General features: G+C 40.6%; 1 protein-coding gene across 2 annotated transcripts in view; it reads right to left on the reverse strand.

The window, feature by feature from the left end:
- The window catches only part of Pls1 (plastin 1), a 94,488-nt gene that overhangs the window by 13,673 nt on the left and 61,251 nt on the right, over nucleotides 1-19,564 (reverse strand). For both annotated transcript variants that reach the window (XM_021206959.2, XM_029543745.1), the window contains exons 5-11: nucleotides 18,846-18,978; nucleotides 17,147-17,228; nucleotides 11,041-11,206; nucleotides 10,818-10,960; nucleotides 8,964-9,059; nucleotides 6,827-7,022; nucleotides 2,380-2,458 (exon numbers count right to left, since the gene is read on the reverse strand). In XM_021206959.2, coding sequence (XP_021062618.1) covers nucleotides 2,380-2,458; nucleotides 6,827-7,022; nucleotides 8,964-9,059; nucleotides 10,818-10,960; nucleotides 11,041-11,206; nucleotides 17,147-17,228; nucleotides 18,846-18,978 — 895 coding nt within the window. The remainder of the gene's footprint in view (nucleotides 1-2,379; nucleotides 2,459-6,826; nucleotides 7,023-8,963; nucleotides 9,060-10,817; nucleotides 10,961-11,040; nucleotides 11,207-17,146; nucleotides 17,229-18,845; nucleotides 18,979-19,564) is intronic.

A 19,564-nucleotide genomic window follows, 5' to 3' on the forward strand; every position in this document is an offset into this window, starting at 1 on the left:
AAATATTCTACAAGATACATTAAGTGTTTAAATGTAAGTGGCAGATATAGTTTGCTCTTGTTTAATAAAAAATTAGCCGTGTGTGTGTGTGTGTGTGTGTGTGTGTGTGTGTGTGTGTGTATTTGGATTGCTAAAAGTGATTACTTGTGAGCAGGAAAAGGGGGAATATGAAAGGGAAGAAGGAGGAATTACATTTTTACTTTATTCCATATACTTTATTGTTTGAAACCTGTATAATAGAATGTTTGTGTATTATATATAAGATTTTTACTAACTTTAAAATCAATCACAGAAAAATCACAGCCACTCAGTGGGTAGTTGTTCCTGTTCAATAACAAAAGTTCTGAGGAATGAATTTACAAGGAAGTAAGAGTTCTGAATGTAAAAATACTAAAGAATACTGTTACTTTGGAATCATAAAAATAAGTTCTCAGAGAAGCTTGCAGTCTGTCTGTGGAGTCTTGTTTTCAGCTTCTGCTGTGAAGGAAATAAAGCAGCTGTTCTGTGAAGGAGTGAACACGTGCCTTTCTCCCCCAGTAGCTTACGTACTGGCTCTCTCAGTTTCTGCCCCTTCTCTGAGCACACACTATGCAGCAGTGAATGGTTGAAGCTCAGCTCTGTGCTGAGTGATGGAGACATCTAATGTATTAAGACCCCTACACACAATGTCATTCCAGACTGACTGGAAAAGTGCATGAGCACTCAGTATGTAAAAAGAAATCACTAATGTCTTTAAGTTCCAGAATCTTGCCTATTTCATGAGTTTTTCTTTTTTCAAGTTTAAATGCATGTACCCTCCTTATAGACTATGATATTATTATTGTTGTTATTATTATTATTGTTGTTGCTCCAAACAATGGAAACCTGAAGCCCAAAGAGCTGAGTAATTTCTAGGGATTTCACAATAAATTCCAGAACCAACTGATAACAGAAGAGTTCAAGGACTAATAGTTCTGAAAGTAAATTTAATAGTTTATTTAAAGAGGATATTTAGTTAAGATCAGTATGAGTCTAGTTGCTTTGGTACCGACAGAGTACACTGTAGGTGGGGAACCACGTGCTCAGGGGTGAACTAGGAATAAAATCCAAACCCAAAATCACAGGCACACACTGTTGGTGCTAACTAGATGCTTGACTATTGCTTTTCTACCTCCAAGGGCTCCCTTGAAGATTACGCTACTTTTGAAGATTTTCTGAAAGTGAGCTATGACAAAATGCATATGCCCTGAAGCCCTTTACTAATATTTCAAGAAGAATATCTTAATAATAACCAAACATATTTTAACTAAAATTTTGGTTAATTCCCTTCTTTTAACCACTGAAAACTTTAGTGTTCTTGAAATTTATAAGTTACCTTGAGTCTCAGCAAATATTAATGCTCTTTTAACTTTAGTGTGTGTATGCATATTCATTTATGTAAATGTTTTATGTGTGAGTGAACATATGTGTGCGGGTGCACATGGCCACCCAGAAGACATCAGGCGTTGTGCCCCAAGAGTTACCTTGCATGAAAATAGGACATACATGGGAAATAGATACAGATGAAGAGCGTGGTGTTCCATGAAGTGAGTAGACTCAGGAAGGCACACTGCACATTTCTCCCATGTGCAAATCTAAACTTACATCTATCCATGAATATATGTGTATGACATGAACACAGCAGAGCCATGATGTGAAAAGAGGGAGGGACTGGAGGAAATCAAGTGGGACAAGCAGAAGGGGGAGGAGGGTGGAGAGATAGTGCGGAGATTTACAACAAAGAATAACGATATTTTTGAAAACAATGAAATTAATTTTAAAATTTTCAAACAATAAGGCAAAATTAAAATAATTACCCAGGGAAAAAGAATTATTTCTAGGGCAGGGGTTGGGGTTTAGGGAACTTTCGGGATAGCATTTGAAATGTAAAGAAAATAATAATAAATAAATAAATAAATAAATAAATAAATAAATAAAAGAATTATTTCTATAAATAAGAAGAGTCATGTGTGAAAATTACAGTATAAATAAGGTATAATAAAAACTAAATAGAAACTATTAGTCATAGTGAAAAATAAAGATGTATAGATGAGAATAATTTATTAGAGATTACTGTTATTCTAAACCTTATTGCTGAAATAAATTCTTATATTCATGATCAACTACTGTAAACATTTGGAAATTTGCTCTTGTAACATAATCAAATACTCTTATCATACTCTTTTTTTTTTTTAACACAACACTTAAAAATTGAAAAAGAAAAAACAGACTGCCATTTCCCAGCATTCCAAACGTTGGCTAAATCCTCGTGATTCGAGAAAATATCCTCATGTTGAAAGTAGAGTTGAAACTTAAGAAGTTAGGTCATGAAGGCAAGGCTAAGACAGTCCGATGCTTTACCTGTACAGATGATTGATGTACGGGCTCACTCCCAGTGAGTTCATCCAGTTCCGAAATGTCCTCTCTTCCTTGCTTTCTCCTAGAGTAGACAGAAGTCTATACTGATGATTCAGGCCAAAATAATTAGGAATTATTCTTAAAGTGCTCTGGAGGGGTAAACTAGCCTCTTTGTCTGACATACAATTTCTTTAAGGGAAGATTTTTTTTTTCTCATCTGCCTAGGAAGTCTCTGTTCTCTCTCCACCTAGGTTCCCTTATTTAAGGCCTGTGAACTACGACTGAGTCATGGGGTTTCTGTCCAGGGATGTAACAGATAGTGTAAAGGCAACTTAAGGAGTATAGAGTAGGGACTTGGTTTGGCTGAACGTGAAACCAATCTTTTAGCGGGCACAGTAACAACACAGTCAATGGCCTGGAAGATGCTACCTTCCTCAAATGCCACCTACCATGAGAAGATTATGTTAGACAGGAACTTCCTGGGCACACAGATCTATACTTTACACCCAGTAATGAAGCAGAGAGAAGATTTCGGGTGATGTAAAAACTATGCAGTGAGGGGTATCAACCTTTTCCAGCTTTCTGAGTTATTTAAGATCATGATCATTGAAAATTTGTAAGGAACACAGACAACTCACAGCATGTCATTTTGTTCTGAGATACATTTCATCACAGTAAGTTCCTGGACCCCATAGAGAATCTCAATGGTTTAGCCTGCCTCCCTGGGTGTACACCATATATTTCAAAACAAAACACAAAACCAGCCATGAGTATGGTATACACAACCTGGGGAGAGATGAGAGCTCTCCTTGTCATATCTGACTTAGAGAAATCTACTAAGAGTAAATGGTCCTCAGTGACTATACTTCTTCTTAGTCTTTGACAAAGTGGAGGGACAATAAAATAACTTAGACAGTATCTTATTCCCAAACACCCCAAGGCTAAAACCTCATCACTTCTACACACAGCCAGTGTGGGTCACTCTAGAGTTTGGTCTGCAAGAGACTTGCAGTGTCACTTGGCATAGAAATTTATAACCACCTGGACTCCAGGACTTAGTCACTTCTATAGTCAACTTCAAACTAAGTGCCACAGAATATGAACATGCATGTCCACAAAGGACCAAAGCAATTTACATTGTAAATCCTTTATAATGTAAAGGATTCTGTTATTTCTATTGACTATTCAGGAATTAAACTCTTCACTCTATTTCCATGTAGATCCTTACCGCTATTATCTAACACTTAGCAAAAATCTATAATTCTAGTTTTATTAATCAAATAATTTCTCATTTAAATTGTCCTTCTGGTCTCAAAAATCAACTGACCTGTCTGTCTTATCTGCTACACTGCTTTATAATAAACAGTCGACAGGGGAAAACTTTTCTTGAAGAGCCAAGTGAAACTGAGCTGTGCAAATTAAAATCCCTGAACTGCTTCCTACATGACATAACATAAGCACATTATGTTCAGTGCTTGACACACATGACTTGTGTTTGCCTTTTGGCTCTTTCTCTAACTTACTGAAATGGTATTAAGATACATTTTTCTTCAGTAATTAGAAAACATTTACATTGTTTCTAGCTAGGAAAATCCAAATTATGTTTTTAAACTACAAAAGATGGAATGTTACAACTTTGATTAAGATACTCAAAGTCCATTGAAACTGATGCAATAGACATTTAAAAAGACATTAAGCTTACATTTCTAAAGTTTGGGAACTACTGTAAGTTTTGGAGTTTTGTATTTTTTCCCTGTTCTCAACTAATTATGTTATTTTGATTTTTAACACATGGAAGGTAAAAGAGGCTTCTCTAAGTGAGCATTTATTTACCTAGTGCCACTTAAGTCATCTTGGTAAACAGATGCTCAAGCTACAAGCACTATGCATTGGTGCAGGAGCCACAGTAAAGCATTTTGAAAACATATGTATTGCAGACTAAAAATGCTTTTAGATCGTTAGACAACCAAGGCAACTGTGTAACTAAAAATCTTAATTTCTAATGTTCCTGAAAGCACTATAAAATATTCATTTTAATTTCCAAGTCAAATTGGCAAAAGTTTCAATACAAGTATATATATTTAAAGTATGTTATTAAGAAGACAGAAGAAGAAATGCCATACTCCACACTCATTGGAATGTGTTTTTCTTCTCCCATCCTGACCATTACTAAGCACATGCTGCCAAGTAAATACTTTTATTCATGATCACATCAAACTTCCTCTGTGATTCTTCAGAATAAATATTATTATTTATGATATATATTATATGAAAACCAGACCAAGGCTCGCAGATGTTACTCAGATATTAAATGGTAGAAATATGATCTGAACAAAGTCTTTCTAACTATCTGGTGTATGCATTTTCTCTCATCACAGCTGAAGTCTCAGGCAGTCTCCCTGCATGCAGCATATGTGTTTGGTGCAATTTGATATGAAGGAAGGCTTGACTGGGCTTTTAAACTTCAGTAGTTCCCTAGAGGCAAAAATTCTCTGCCAATGAGACATACTAGCACATGAATTTGGGATGTGATAAGGTCAAAATTTCATAAGGATCTGTCAAAACAAATTTACAGAAGAAAATAATCCAATGACTGACCAAGTCGAGTCATCTTTGGCAGCTTCGTCAGGACATACATATGTTCTAAAGAAAGAGGGTTGATAGATATTCCCCACAGTATTTTATCAGGTATAGGAAATACTAGTGGAAATATGTAGCAACCATGTTCACACTAAAAACTCCCAAAAGCATGCTGAACACCAGCCAAGAAACCCACACATGACAAAGAGGAGAGCGAGCAAGTTGGGAAGGGTATTTAGCAAAGAGTTCAGTAACTATAAAAAGCAGATCATTTCTCATATGCCACTCTAAACAATGCCTTCTGCTGTAAGACACACAGGGATTTTGAAATTTTCCAGACTCAGAAAAAGAGAGTCTTCCTTTTTGGCTGAATTTTTTAGTTCTAGTTTTTTAAAATCTAATTCTATTCTCTGCTTAAAAAAAAAAAAGAAATCTATGTTTTTGTCATTTTTACTCTCAGTTATGTATTTTGTAGAGAATATAGTAGTTATTTGACAAGACTCTCAGAAACAGTGTATTAGATTAATTATATATTTAACTTTTTATCATTATGATTAAAATACAATTATTTTTTTTAATCTGAAATGTCATTAGTTGTGATACTGTAATCACACAGTGATAGGCCACTGGAACTCTAATGGGACAGCACAAGGTAAGATGACGAAGCCGACTCACTCCGTCTCACAGGGAGGACAGTAGGAATGGGTTGTGGAGAGCACACGCTGCAATGTAAAATCCCCTAGCTTCCTAAATGGGGGAGCTAAGTCTCAGGGCTGGCTCTCCTTCCCACAGTTCTCAGGACCACTGCTCTTACTCTTCATTTCAATATTAACGGTGTTCGTGTGGGTGAGGATACGAGGCTGGAGAAGAGTGGGAGGCAATCTAGGTAGCAGAGATGAGGAGGAAGAGCTAGTTATCGAGCACGCTTTTGCCATTAAGACAATTCATCGATTGTAAGCTTCAATGACATTTAGAATATGTAACGAACAGTATGAAATGAAATGTGTTGTGACCCATAAATCCTTTCAAAGACACACGATAAAAGCTAAGGTTTGTCACAGGAGAGAGACAAAGACTTCACATCAAAACCATGAAGTCTAATTGCTAAAACTGGTTTCTAATATGTTTGCCGCAATATCCCATCATTCTAGAAGGCAAATTCGGTAGAGTGAACATAATCAAAGCCTTGCTCTATGTGATTCAATCCCATTTGCATTTCTTGCTTGCAGTCATTCATTCTGTAGGCATAGTAAGACAACAGAGCATGAGAATGCAAAGCAGCAGCTCTCAACCCAGATGGGAAGGATAAATGCCACTAGTAAAAGGAAAACGCAGAACGGATATATTTATAGGATATAGAAAAGTACTAAATACAGTACCTACATTAGGAGGGGTCAAATCTGCATTTCATGAAGCAAAACAGGAAAGTATTATATTATCAGACAGATAACAACCACTTACACACAAGTAATGAATATGATCATCTTTCATGTACTCTACAAACATTAAAACAAGCAACAATGAAGCCAGACCTGGGTTCACACGGAAGACGCTAGCAAGGATTACTTTTTCTAATAGAGAACTCATTCTCTACATCGGTGGCAGAGATACATTACAGAATCATTCCGGAGAATCCTTTAACTGTCTGACAGCTTTCTCTTAACTCTAATGGAGAAATGCCAGCCAAGTACAATTTATTCCAGCCTTTTCTTACCGGCAAGCATACTTTGTTCATTTGAACTTTTTGTGACTTCACTTCTGGACACACACATAATCACATCTCCCACCAGAGTCCCCCACCCAGGATGGTGAAGTAGGACATTACCACAGTAAGAAATGCACGCGTCAACTCAAAGCAGAAAGAACATACCTTCCAGTAAGTTGAGATCAATGTCATTATTGTCAGGCTTGTGTAGGCATGGGTATGTGTTAAAAAGATTCGCTACAAAGGCTAAGTTTAGCTTAGGGTTCCCTGAAACCACATCTGCGGGAGTGACAAACTGTCTGCAGCCAAGCTTATCCGCTTCCTGGAGCATAAATCCAGCACGCTTCAGGTCGTTTTTCTCCTAAACCAAGAAATAAAACAAAAATGGTCAATATTAAATTTTTATTGATATAATTTTATAAGTATAATATTTGCAAGCAATTTCATTTCCGCAAATACATCAAGTAATAGCAGACTCTGAAAGAACCACTAATCAACCTCCTTATTTGTTTTAAATATTTTAAAGTCTCTTGGGCCACTGGAGAAATGACTCAGTTGTTAAGAGAAATAGCTGTTCATCTGGGGCCTGTGTTTGATTCCCAGCACCTACACAGAGGGTTCATCTGGGGCCTGTGTTTGATTCCCAGCACCTACACAGAGGTTCAAAACTATCTGTAACTCTAGTTCCATGGGATCCAATGCTCTCTTCTGGCCTCCACAGGTACCAGGAACTCACATGGTGCACAAACACACATGCAGACTAAACACCCACACATATAAAATAAAAACAAAAATTTTTTTAAAAGAGAGAGCTAAAAGAATAGCACCCCTCAAAACTGCAAAATCCTAGAAAGAACATGAGCAAATGACCAAACAGAAGAACAAATGAAGGACAAGTGTCCAAATGATGACAGATGACAATGTTAGCCAAGAGATCTCAGATATGAAGCAGGTCCTAGGAATTACATTCAAAATGATGAGCTTCATACAAAGTTAAAGAGGAAGCGAGGATTTCAGAACTGTAAGGAAAACGTCCAATGGAAGGGGAGGTATTAAAGAGAAGCCAGTGAGCGAGGAACATGGGGTTTGCATGCTGAGGTAAGGCAGACCAGTAAGAAGATAACTAATGCACTAGATAAAAATGTCACCATCGCTGGGCAGTGGTGGCACACGCCTTTTTTTTTTTTTTTAAAGATTTATTTATTTATTATATATAAGTACACTGTAGCTGTCTTCAGACGATCTTGTTACGGATGGTTATAAGCCACCATGTGGTTGCTGGGATTTGAACTCCGGACCTTCGGAAGAGCAGTCAGGTGCTCTTACCCACTGAGCCATCTCACCAACCCGGCACACATCTTTAATCCCAGCACTTGGGAGGCAGAGGCAGGCAGATTTCTGAGTTCAAGGCCAGCCTGGTCTACAAAGTGAGTTCCAGGACAGCCAAGGCTACACAAAGAAACCCTGTCTGGAAAACAAAACAAAACAAAACAAAAAAGTCACCATCATAGCTGAAGCTTCTGTTACATTGAGTGATGGGAAGTTTGTTACAGTTGCAAACTAAACAGTAAGCCCGCTCTGTGGACCATCATGAGAGAGCATTAAAAGCAAGGGCAACCTGTCTCATCCTGTGTACCCACAGTTGAAAAGAAGGGAAACATGCAGGGTATCCTGGTGATCCCATAATCCCAGCCCTCAGGGGCTCAAGCAGGACTACAAAGTGAGTCCCAGGCCAGCCTGGGCTACATATTAAAACTCTGTCTCAAACAAGTAGTAAGCAACAAACAGTGAGATCATAGAAAGTGATAGTCACTTCTATTAAGCAATGAAAAGTTACCAATGCAGACACCAAAATGGATACCCTGTCACCATTGGTGGAGTGGGTGGTCACTGCTGGATGGATACAATGTCACCATTGGTGGAGTGGCTGGTCACTGCTGGATGGATACAATGTCACCATTGGTGGAGTGGGTGGTCACTGCTAGATGGATATAATGTCACCATTGGTGGAGTGGGTAGTCACTGCTGGATGGATACAATGTCACCATTGGTGGAGTGGGTGGTCACTGCTGGATGGATACAATGTCACCATTGGGGAAGTGGGTGGCCACTGCTGGATGGATACAATGTCACCATGAGATCAAGAAAAGGGTACAGTTCTAAAAAGAGACAGTAGTGATGGCTGCACCCACAGAAGGAGGAATAAACAGAATGCCACTGAAGTATGCACGCAAAACTGATAAATTTTTTGTCATGTTTACTCTTACTACAGTACATAAAACTAATTTAGAAATTCACTTACATTAAATCCTGAAAGGTCAATGGCTATGGCAGGCCCATCATCTCTGTCACCTTTAGGAGCAATCTGATTAAGCAGGTGGAAATAGGCTTTTGAATCCTTCAAAAACAGAGAAAAAAACAGCATTTTTAAATGTGCAAAATAATAAATAATTTTAGGGGGAAAACTGTTCCCATGTCAAAACAAAATGGTATATTAAACAACTTAGTGCACCACTGCCTAGAGGCCCCTGAATACACAACACTGTACTTCAGGGTGTCTGGCACTGCTCTTTGACACCCTAGAACTTCTAGCAATGTTGCTGCCTATACCTGGAAGCCCCTCCATTTATCTTTCTCATGTGTTTACATCCCAAAGCATCAGTGTCATCTATGGCTCAAGACAAACTCTGGGAAGGCTTTCCTGGCATCTCTAGAATGAATCGATGCCTCCCTCTCCAGTCTCTACACATAAGCCTTGACCTCACTGGATTACGTCATCTAATGGAGTCATTTCCAAAGATGGCTACTACAGTTTTTCTCTAAGCATGCATGTAGCTCTTCCCAGCAGGAAGCAAAGGCTGTTTTCTGTCCCTCTGACCAACAAAATGAGCTGAATGTTCTAGGGCTCTCAAGCTCCAAGACCCAAGGGAGTCTCTGGTTTTCCTCTTGAAGTCAACCTCTATCTAAACCTCTGACTATCTGGTGTTATCAGACTGTGAGGAAGCACAGGGTAGCCACGTGGAAAGAAAGGCCTGGCAGTTGAGCACAGAGACACATGACCAATGCCTTTGTACACATCTCAGATTATCCAAACTGACAACTGATTTCAGAAGACAAATGCAAAGAAGGACCACCTAGTCAAGTTGCATCAACACACAAAATTATGAGAAATATAAAACATTCTTTAAGCCAGTAAGATTCGCATGGTTTGCTAGGTCTAATTGGTAAGCTTCTCCAAAGCTGGCCTCTGTATCACTGTGCCTGGTAAAATCAGGACATTCGTAATAAATGTCTGAATGAACTGAACTGAATTTTAAGGGGATTTGGACTAGCTAACCTCAATAAACTGGTTTGCTATTTTAAAAGATTTTGTGAATTTTAAATAATTGTGAATTAGCATCTAATTCAGACAGGAAAAGGTAAGGTGCATTTTTTTATCCCCCCCAAGCATCTTTGTGAATTCGATTTTAAGTATGAACCCCTTGTTTCTTATATCCTATAACCCTTTTTCACTGTAAAAAAGAAATTCTGAGTGTTGAAATCTAAACCCTGGGCCAGTGTGATGGCTCAGTGGGGTGTGTACATGCTGTGCGAGCCTGGTGTGTTATGCAAGCCTGGTGTCCTGACTTCCATCTACAGGGCCTGCAGGGTAGCAGGAGAACCGACTCCCACAGTTTGTTTTCTGGATGCCCCATGCATATTGTAGCCTATGCCCACACCACAAATAATAATGACTAGCAATGACAATGATGAAGAAGAGGAAGAAGAGGAAGAAGAGGAGGAGAAAAAGGAGAAGGGGAAGAAGGGGAAGAAGAAAGGAGGAAGAAGAGAAGGAGGAGGAGGAAGAAGAAGGGGAAGGGGAAGAAGAAAGGAGAAAGAAGATGAGGAGGAAGAAGAGGAGAAAGGAGGAGGAGGAAGAGGAGGAAAGAAAGAAAGAAGAAAGAAAGAAAGAAAGAAAGAAAGAAAGAAAGAAAGAAAGAAAGAAAGAAAGAAAGAAAGAAGGAAGGAAGGAAGGAAGGAAGGAAGGAAGGANAAAGAAAGAAAGAAAGAAAGAAAGAAAGAAGGAAGGAAGGAAGGAAGGAAGGAAGGAAGGAAGGAAGGAAGGAAGGAAGGAAGGAAGGGAGAAAATGCAATGCAATTTTTAAAAATTCTCCACCTTAATGTCCTGGCTGAAGTTGTTGATGGTGCGCCACCCCGCATTGGTCAGATGGTAGTTCACCCATCGTAGCAGCAGTTCCTCAGGAGAAAGCTTCATCAGCTCCTCCAGCTCCTCACCGTCTTTTAGCAAAGCAATCAAGGCTGAGAGGGAAACACAGAGATGTAAGCGCTTCCTTCATGGGGCTTCTTCAGCTGCAATGGGGTGGTTTTGATGTTCTCACCTTCATTCCTGGAAATCTCGATATCAGCAAAAAGACCCACTTTGATGATCTGCCAGAGAAGCCCCAAAACCAAGTGGGGCTTTCCTTCCTTGAGATCCTGAGCACCAATGTTGACCACGGTGCAACCGATGGCTGAGGCAGAGTTCAGGGCTAGGTTCAGATTTTCCTGATTTGCCAAAAGAAATGCACGAGTGAGGAAATATTTCTAAAACCATACCCACAAAGTTATCTGTAACAACTGACTGTAACATTTTTTCAGATTTTTAAACATAGCCTTACACGGCTAAGCTACTAGTAGTAAAACTCAATAGCTTTAACTATCATGTACACAGGACAATGAACTTCAGATTTGTGTCTCCTCAAGCTCTAAGACTGTATAACCCCTTGCTTATCTTTGCTGTGTTCTACAACCACCGTAAGCCCAGCATGTCCAAGACAATCAGCTTTTCTTACCATTCTTCCCCCATCTTCCTCCATCCCTATTAAAACCACTTCTCACTCACTTCCTGTCTCAGTTGTTAGGAACAAGCTTTAATCTTGCTCCTTTCTTCCAAAACCCCCAAAGCCCAAGCAGGGTCTTTCCTGCCCTTCCACATCCAGTCACCAGTTTATACCAATGTCATGTTCCAAATACCTCTGAAAACATGTCTTTCTCCAGTGGTTTCCTAACTCAGACCATTCGCACACTTCTGTGCAACCTGTTGCCAGGAACACCCTATGTCAGTTGTCCTGCAGGCACACAGACTGAGCTAGGCATCAGGTTTAAAACCATTCACACCCTTCCTGTCACCACTGTTACTCACAGTCTCTCCTTCTCCCTTGCCCTCTTACTTCTCTCGTTCTCTCTGCTCGAAATACACAGGACCTTTGGTTTTGAGTCAGTTCCCTCCTTCTACTATGTGGGATTTCACAATTAGTCAGGCTTAGCAGCACGCACCTTTACCCCTGAGCCATCTTGTTAGCCTACTCAGCTGCTTCCAAGCTCTCCTCACACACACCTAATCTGCATTCTTCTCCAAATAGCCTACATCATAAACCAGCATCACTTCCATACACAGTACTGCCCCGATCCTACTCCCCTCTATAAATATTACCAGCCAAGCAAGGTGGTACATGCCTGTTATCTAACACTTGGGAGCGGGAGTGAAAGGCAAGAGGAATTCAAGGTCAGCCTTGGCTACAAAGCAAGGTCAAGGCCTGTTGAGTGACATGAGATATTTTCTCAGAAACCAAAGCAACAAACAAACAAAAAGGACAAAGCAGTCCTCAGATCCACACACACAAACAAGGCAATGCAATATTAATATACTTACTCCGTTCTTGCTTACATCCCTCCAGTTATGATTTTATTTTTTTTTTGTTCACACTAGGGACTAAACACTGGGCCTCATTCATACTAGCCCAACAGTCTACCTCAGAATCCCATCCCCTAACTCCTGTGCCAGCTATGTACGAGCCCTCTAACAGCAAAAGCTCTGAGCTGCTGGTGGCTTTCCTCAAGCACTCGGGCATGAGGTTTATGCCCAATAAACATTTCCTGAATAAATGGATGGATGGGGAAAGGTGGGCTAGGCATGGAGGGACAGGAGAGAGTTGAGTTCACATGCTTTGTGGGCCAATAGGAAGCTTCAGGAACTGGCTCTGGCAATGTCTCCTACAACTGGCTACCACCTGGATTCTCATGGCTTATACTGCATATGCACACACAAAGGAAGTTATTAATATACAATGTTTCCTTTTTAACATATTCTACTGTTATTTTCCTCTAGAAATTTCAGCACTACTGGTTTATTGATGTTGGGTGTAAAGTCCCTATTCAAAAGCATTGCTTTCAAAAAAGGATGCACAAGCAGCTTTTGAACTCCTGGACTCCTAAGATGGACTTTAGGGTGAGCAAGCAGGTTTGACAGGTCAGATCCTCTTGGAGAGTGGGGACAGTAACAACTGCCTCATGTGCTGTTAACAAGAGCAACACTATAGAGATCTTAGAGTGGAGTGTCTCAGTGGCTTCCTGTTACAACGTATGGACATAATAGACCTTGCTGCTTCATGTAAGTTATTGTATCTCCTGGGAATCCAGAAGAAGTGATTAAAGTCAGAGTCTGGGGTTGCATTTGTAGTGATGAACCTTCTTGTCTGTGTAGTTCTCCCCACCGGTAGCAGCAGAACAAGAAGTCCTTCAACGTCTTTATAACCTCATAATTCACTTCAAATACGGAAGTGCTATCAGTACCTGGCAAACACTGTAAGCAAAAGCTTATAAAATATGTAATAGCCTCAGATGCTCTTAAATACCCAAAGCCAAATCAATACAATTTTAAAGAGATAGCTTCTCTGCAAACTTAGGCTTGACCACTAACAGTTTCCTAGCTTTCCCTTCCAGAATATAAAGAATGCTTGGAGGGGGCTGCTGAGATGGCTCAGCAGGCAAGAGCACCCATCTGCTCTTCCAAAGGTCCTGAGTTCAAATCCCAGCAACCACATGGTGGCTCACAACCATCCATAACGAGATCTGGTGCCCTCTTCTGGGGTGTCTGAAGACAGCTACAGTATACTTACATATAATAAATAAATAAATCTTAAAAAAAAAAAAAAAAAAAAAAGAATGCTTGGATACTTGGGATTCCCCAGCAAAGGTGACAAGCTGGGTAACAAGGATTGCAACAAATCTGATTTTACAATGACCCATTTCGTATTTGCTGACACCATGGAGCTGTGTTCAAAAGAAGGATGCAAGGGCACTGAACTGTAATCGTAAGAGCCACGACGTTACCACTGTTCTCAGCTTGGACACCGACCCATCCCACTACTGTCTACACAGGGGTGACATGTGCTGCTCCTCTTGTCTCCACTGGCATGAATCAACTAGTACTCTGTCTTCATTAATACGCCTCCCCCCCCCCCAAGAGTCTTTTCTATAGGTACGGCCTAAAAGACCCATTAAAAAGATCTTTTTATGGCCTAAGAATCTGTCACTTCCTCAGCTCAAAGGCACCCCACCCCCATTGCTTCTACACACTGGTCTCATATTGTGTTCATCTCCTTACCCAGTCTGAATCAGGATTATTGATTGCATCCCTTTCCATGTCTTAAACCATCCTCAGACCCTCAGATTCAGCCTTTACCTTCCCGGGCCCAAGGCATGATTAAGGCTTTGTAGGTGAGAATCTCCTCTTATTTCAATAAGCTATACAGCCAGCTTTGTCTTATTAACAGGTTTTGGTGGCAATATGAGCTGAGTTAAATAAACCTTAAATATTTAAGGTTTATTGTTTATATGGTTGTTATGTTTTTTGTTGTCTTGTTTTGTTGATGTTTGCAATACAAGTATAGAAAATGTCTTACATGGCACGTAACTGGAGAAGTCATGTGTAGCCAAGTAAATTGTACTTTGCATTCGATAAAGCCAGCATTACTGCTCTATAGGTTAGTAGAGTATAAGACAACTTCTAGACATCTTAAGAACAAGAAGTAAATGGCCATGTTGATGCTCAGTATATGGGTTCCAGGGACTGAACTCAGATCATTTGACCTGGTACCTGCTGAGCCACCTTGACAACTCTCACATCACCTTTCTGTGTATGTGTGCATGTTTATGTGACATGTGTGTTCGTGTGTATGACTGTGCATGTTTGTGCAGGTACGTGTATATGGAGGCCAGCGAACAACCTGAGGTGTCATTCCTCAGGAGCCATCCACTTTCTTATTGAAACAGAGGCTCATATTGGCCTGCACCTCATCAAGTAGGCAGAGCTGCCAGCCATAGAGCCTCGGGATCTGCCTGTCTCCACTTCTCTTACCACAGATCATAAGCTCTCATCGCCAAGATTTAGCTTTTAAAAATGTGAATTCTGGGCACTGAATCCAGGCCCTCATGCTTCCAAGGCAACTGCTTTACCAGCTGAGCCTTCTCCCAAACCTTCCTTATCTTTCCTAGATTAGACATTTCATGGTCGTAAAGGAGCCTTGAGGCTGGGGATTTTGCTCAGTGATTGACCTCTGTGTTCAGTCCCAACTCTGGTAAAAAAAAAAAAAAATCACAGAAGATCCCCCTTCTTCTCTTGATCTGTCCATTTCCCTTAGTTTTATAACCTCCACATGTCATTTACCCTCACTCAGCTTTCTGCAACATGGCATCACAGGACCCTACCGTCATACGGTGGGGAATGGGAATCCAGTCTTGTCTTCTGTAACAAATCAGAAGTCTCATAGGAACTAGTAGTGCATTTGTTTGTTGAGATTGGTCTCAGTGTTACAGCCCTCAAACCTCTCCTCCCCTTGCCTCACACTCCAGCAGGCACCAGCATCATAACAGTAACTGTCTAGAATATATCTTCTGCTCTGGACCCTAAACTCTTAAACAACCAAGACAGAGTTAACACCCATGGGAAGGCTTTCTCAAAATCCCCACACCAGTCCTCTTAAGCATCCTAAAGGCTTGGACTAATAATCGCATAGGAAAAACGTTGTCTCTAAAAACAAAACTGCATGATACTGAGCCCCTCGGCTCCTTTCTGTAGCTACTGTGAATTAATCACAAGATACTTTATGTTATTTAATGTACTCCACAGAAGTGTTAAAGGTAGTCTAACAGTTCATCAACAGTATAAAAACCACAGGAAATGCTGGATCCCATGTTCAGTGCCATAAAAGCTTACCACCTGTGTATTTCTAAAGAGGAGGGCAGATGGAAACTTTCTGTATTCACACTCATTTACTGAAAAGCCTATCGCAAAATGAGAGAGAGAGAGAATAATCTTTTGGCGACTGTGTTGGAAACAGTCTTTGACAATGGTATTTCTACTGGGTGGACACAACATCATGGGCCTGTTATCAAGGGAGGGGCAAGAAAGTCCAGTGCTCAGCACCAGGTTTTCCATTTCTCAAGGATGACAATAAAGAAGAACACCTTTTCCCAGTTCAAAATCAGTCCTGCATCACTGTCTAAAGTCACAGTTTGCTTTAGAAGGAAGGCAGAATAATTTTAGCAAAATCAAGAAGTACACATTCCTGATCTCATAGCATATACCTCATTATAAAATTTCTGGGAAGAGTCGGGGAATAATTCACACAATGGTGTGTTTGGCTGTTTGGTTTTCAGTCGGGGTCTCTCTGCATATCCCCGGTGGGCCAGAAACTCACACAGATCCCCTTGTCTCTGCCTCCCGGGTGCTGGGATTAAGTGTGTGTACCACCCGGGTGCTGGGATTAAGTGTGTGCACCACCATGGTCAGCTCACATATGTTTTAAAATACTTGGCGAATATTAATTGCTCTACATTTGCTCAGCAGGTATAAAAGGGAAAATTGGGGACTCTAAATTCAGACTCTGGTTAGTCTCTAAGGAAAGACTAGCACAGAAAGAATAAACACTTTGTGAAATATGGCCTAACTGCATGGTGCTCTCTTTGACCTCCAACTCTTGATTGGGCTAGCCTGTGCTACATGCCCTGTGTGAAAGGAAAAAAAAAGAGGAGAAGACAAAGGAGGCAGAGCATATGATGTAAAGAGGAAGAAGAGAGGGGGGTTGAAGGAAAAGGAAAGGAAGGGGAGGGAAGGAGGAAGGGAAGAAAAGGAGGAAGGGAGGAGAACGAATGGACACTAGCATCCAAAGATCAATAAAAAAAAAATAACTGTAATGTAAACTAGTACTATTGCCTTTACTAAAGAAATTTATCCAAAGTACTTAAAATCTTAATGGATTCTATTAAATGTAGTTGGTTTCAATTCAAAACACCGAAATTGTTTTCCCATTTTTTTCTTTTTTTCCCATTTTTTTTATTAGATATTTTCTTTATTTACATTTCGAATGCTATCCCGAAAGTTCCCCATACCCTCCCTCCACCCCTGCTCCCCTACCCACCCACTCCCACTTCTTGGCCCTGGTGTTCCCCTGTATTGGGGCATATAAAGTTTGCAAGACCAAGGGGCCTCTCTTCCCAATGATGGCCGACTAGGCCATCTTCTGCTACATATGCAGCTAGAAACACGAGCTCAGGGGTTACTGGTTAGTTCATTTTTTAAAATGACAGGTTGTGTTTAAATCCCCAGCACCGTGGACAGTTTTGAGCATAGTCACACATGGCCAGCAAGGGGCAGGTACTCACCGACACCGTGAATGGAGTGAGCTTCTTCTTATTGATGGCTCTCTCGTCAATTGTATCTGGTTCAGATAAGTTGATCATTTTGCTGAAGAGAAAACAGGAACCACTTAGCCGAAACTTTCTAGAAATATAATTCACCGTGGCAAGCAGTTGGATTGGTTGTTTTAGAAAAGAATAGCCTTTCTTTCCTACTGAGCTGCTGTTCATGTCAGGAGCTTCATCAGAAAACCTTAAGACAGCTGTCTGTCTGAGTGCATCACTGCCTTCTACAGTGGCCCGCCTCCACTTGCTACATCCAAACCTCCACTGTTTCCTTAGATAGTCATTATCATTAGCTACCTAAAACAAATCCTGAAACTACCGATTTCCATGAACATCAACACACTGTGAATTGTGTTGTCTCAAAAAGTGAAGGAGCAAATGCCTTGGTTGAGGACTTCAATAATTTAGACATTTTAGCTGGACAGCGGTGACACATACCCTTAAATTCCAGCACTAGGAAGGCAGAAGCAGTTAGATCTCTGACTTTGAGGCCAGCCTGTTCTATGTATCAAGTGCCAGGACAGTCAGGGCTACACGGAGAGACTGTCTTGAAAATCAAAAGGGGAAAAAATTAGACATTTTAAAAAAGTCTCTACGTTTCAGAATATAAAAATAAGGAAGTAGTTTTGGCTCATAGTCAGAAATTCTCTAAAAGTTGGGAGAAGAGATAAAAATTATAAATGAAGACTAAGGTATATTTTATAGATACTGATTTCCTATACTTATAGGAAGGTTTGGGGATTTTGTTTCCTTTTTAAATAAACACACACACACACACACACACACACACACACACACACACCAACCCTAAAGACAACATGCCAGGTACTGAGTTAGTCACAGGTACTGAGGATATTTTTGACATGCATTTTCTTTGTAATTGTACTATATTTTTTTTAATTAAAAAAAAATAAAGACACTGCATTGTATAAAGATATGTGCTGGGACTTGGTACTGGAGAGATGGCTCAGAAGTTGAAAGCATTCCTTGGTCTTGAAGAGGACCAGAGTTCAACTCCCAGCACCCACAAGGTGGCTCACAAGCATCTTGAAACTGTAGTTTCAGGGATTTGATCTCCTTTTCTGACCTCCACGGCATCAAGCATGGGTGCTGTACATATACATGCAAGCAAAACACATCACACACACACACATACACACACACACACACACACACACACACACACACACGAAAACAAAGAGGGTGAATTTAAAGTGTTCTTTTAAAAAGAAGTATGCTGTGACCATACACTTGTGGTAAACATGTCTTTGTCACGTCTCAGAAAGTTCACAGTGTAGTGCAAAACAGAGAAGAGCAGAAGCTGAGATGAAATACTGCTTCATTTGAGTCTAATGAAGGCGTGTCTTCCTTCTACACCCCGCCCCATGCTCCCATCCCAGTCAGAACTCTTATGGAGAAGCAAAAAGAAAAACCATATCAACATTTTACAACGCAGTGACGGATTCTGAAGCTCCATGGCGTTGTTATGGTAACAGATACAAACGGTACCATGAAATATTACATCCCAGGGGAGATACTGAAGGGCACACAACACTTAAGTTTCTGGACAATCGTGACTAACTCATCCTCTGGAGAGCAGTGTCCAGGGAACACCCATCGCGGGGACAGTAAGAGTACACGGCTCCTGTGTTCAGCTCACCAAAGAAGGATGCCATCTGCAAGCGACTTGAAAAGGCTGCCATCGTTGGGGTTCATGGGTAGGAGGTGGCTACAGTCTGCATCATCCTCCAGAGCCTTGTTTATCCAGTTAACAAAAGCCACTTTTTCTTCCTCTGAAAACAGAGAGTCTCAGTGCGCAAACGTCATCCACACCATTTATCACACTAACAAGAACATACTTGCTCATTCCTATTAAGCCAGAGTGAGCAACACTGCTGAACACTACTGAGATCCGATCAAAGACTCCGGGGATAGAGAAAGGGGATTCGCTGCATGGTAGATAAGAAGGAGGGCATGCATCTTACATTAGTATAAAATGCATTTGGCTGGATGTTAAAATGTTCCCAAACGTAAACTGCTACTAAAAATCACCTGAGTTTGAAACAAATCACAAGAGGCCAATTATACACACCTACATATAGATTGTTTAAATCAGAGGAAAAGGCAAAAAGAAATAATGGAAATAAACTCTATCACCCAAGAAGGATATAACTGCTGTGGTCTGGGGCTTATAAACGATGTATTGAGTTAGGGCTGGGAAGAAGGTGGCCAGCCAGAGTGAGGGAGGCCCAAATACATTTTACTTGTACATAAGAAGATCGCAATGGGGCTGGTGAGATGGCTCAGTGGGTAAGAGCACCCGACTGCTCTTCCGAAGGTCCGGAGTTCAAATCCCAGCAACCACATGGTGGCTCACAA

The sequence above is a fragment of the Mus pahari genome, chromosome 10 (genome assembly GCF_900095145.1).
Source record: "Mus pahari chromosome 10, PAHARI_EIJ_v1.1, whole genome shotgun sequence".
Lineage (NCBI taxonomy): Eukaryota > Metazoa > Chordata > Mammalia > Rodentia > Muridae > Mus > Mus pahari.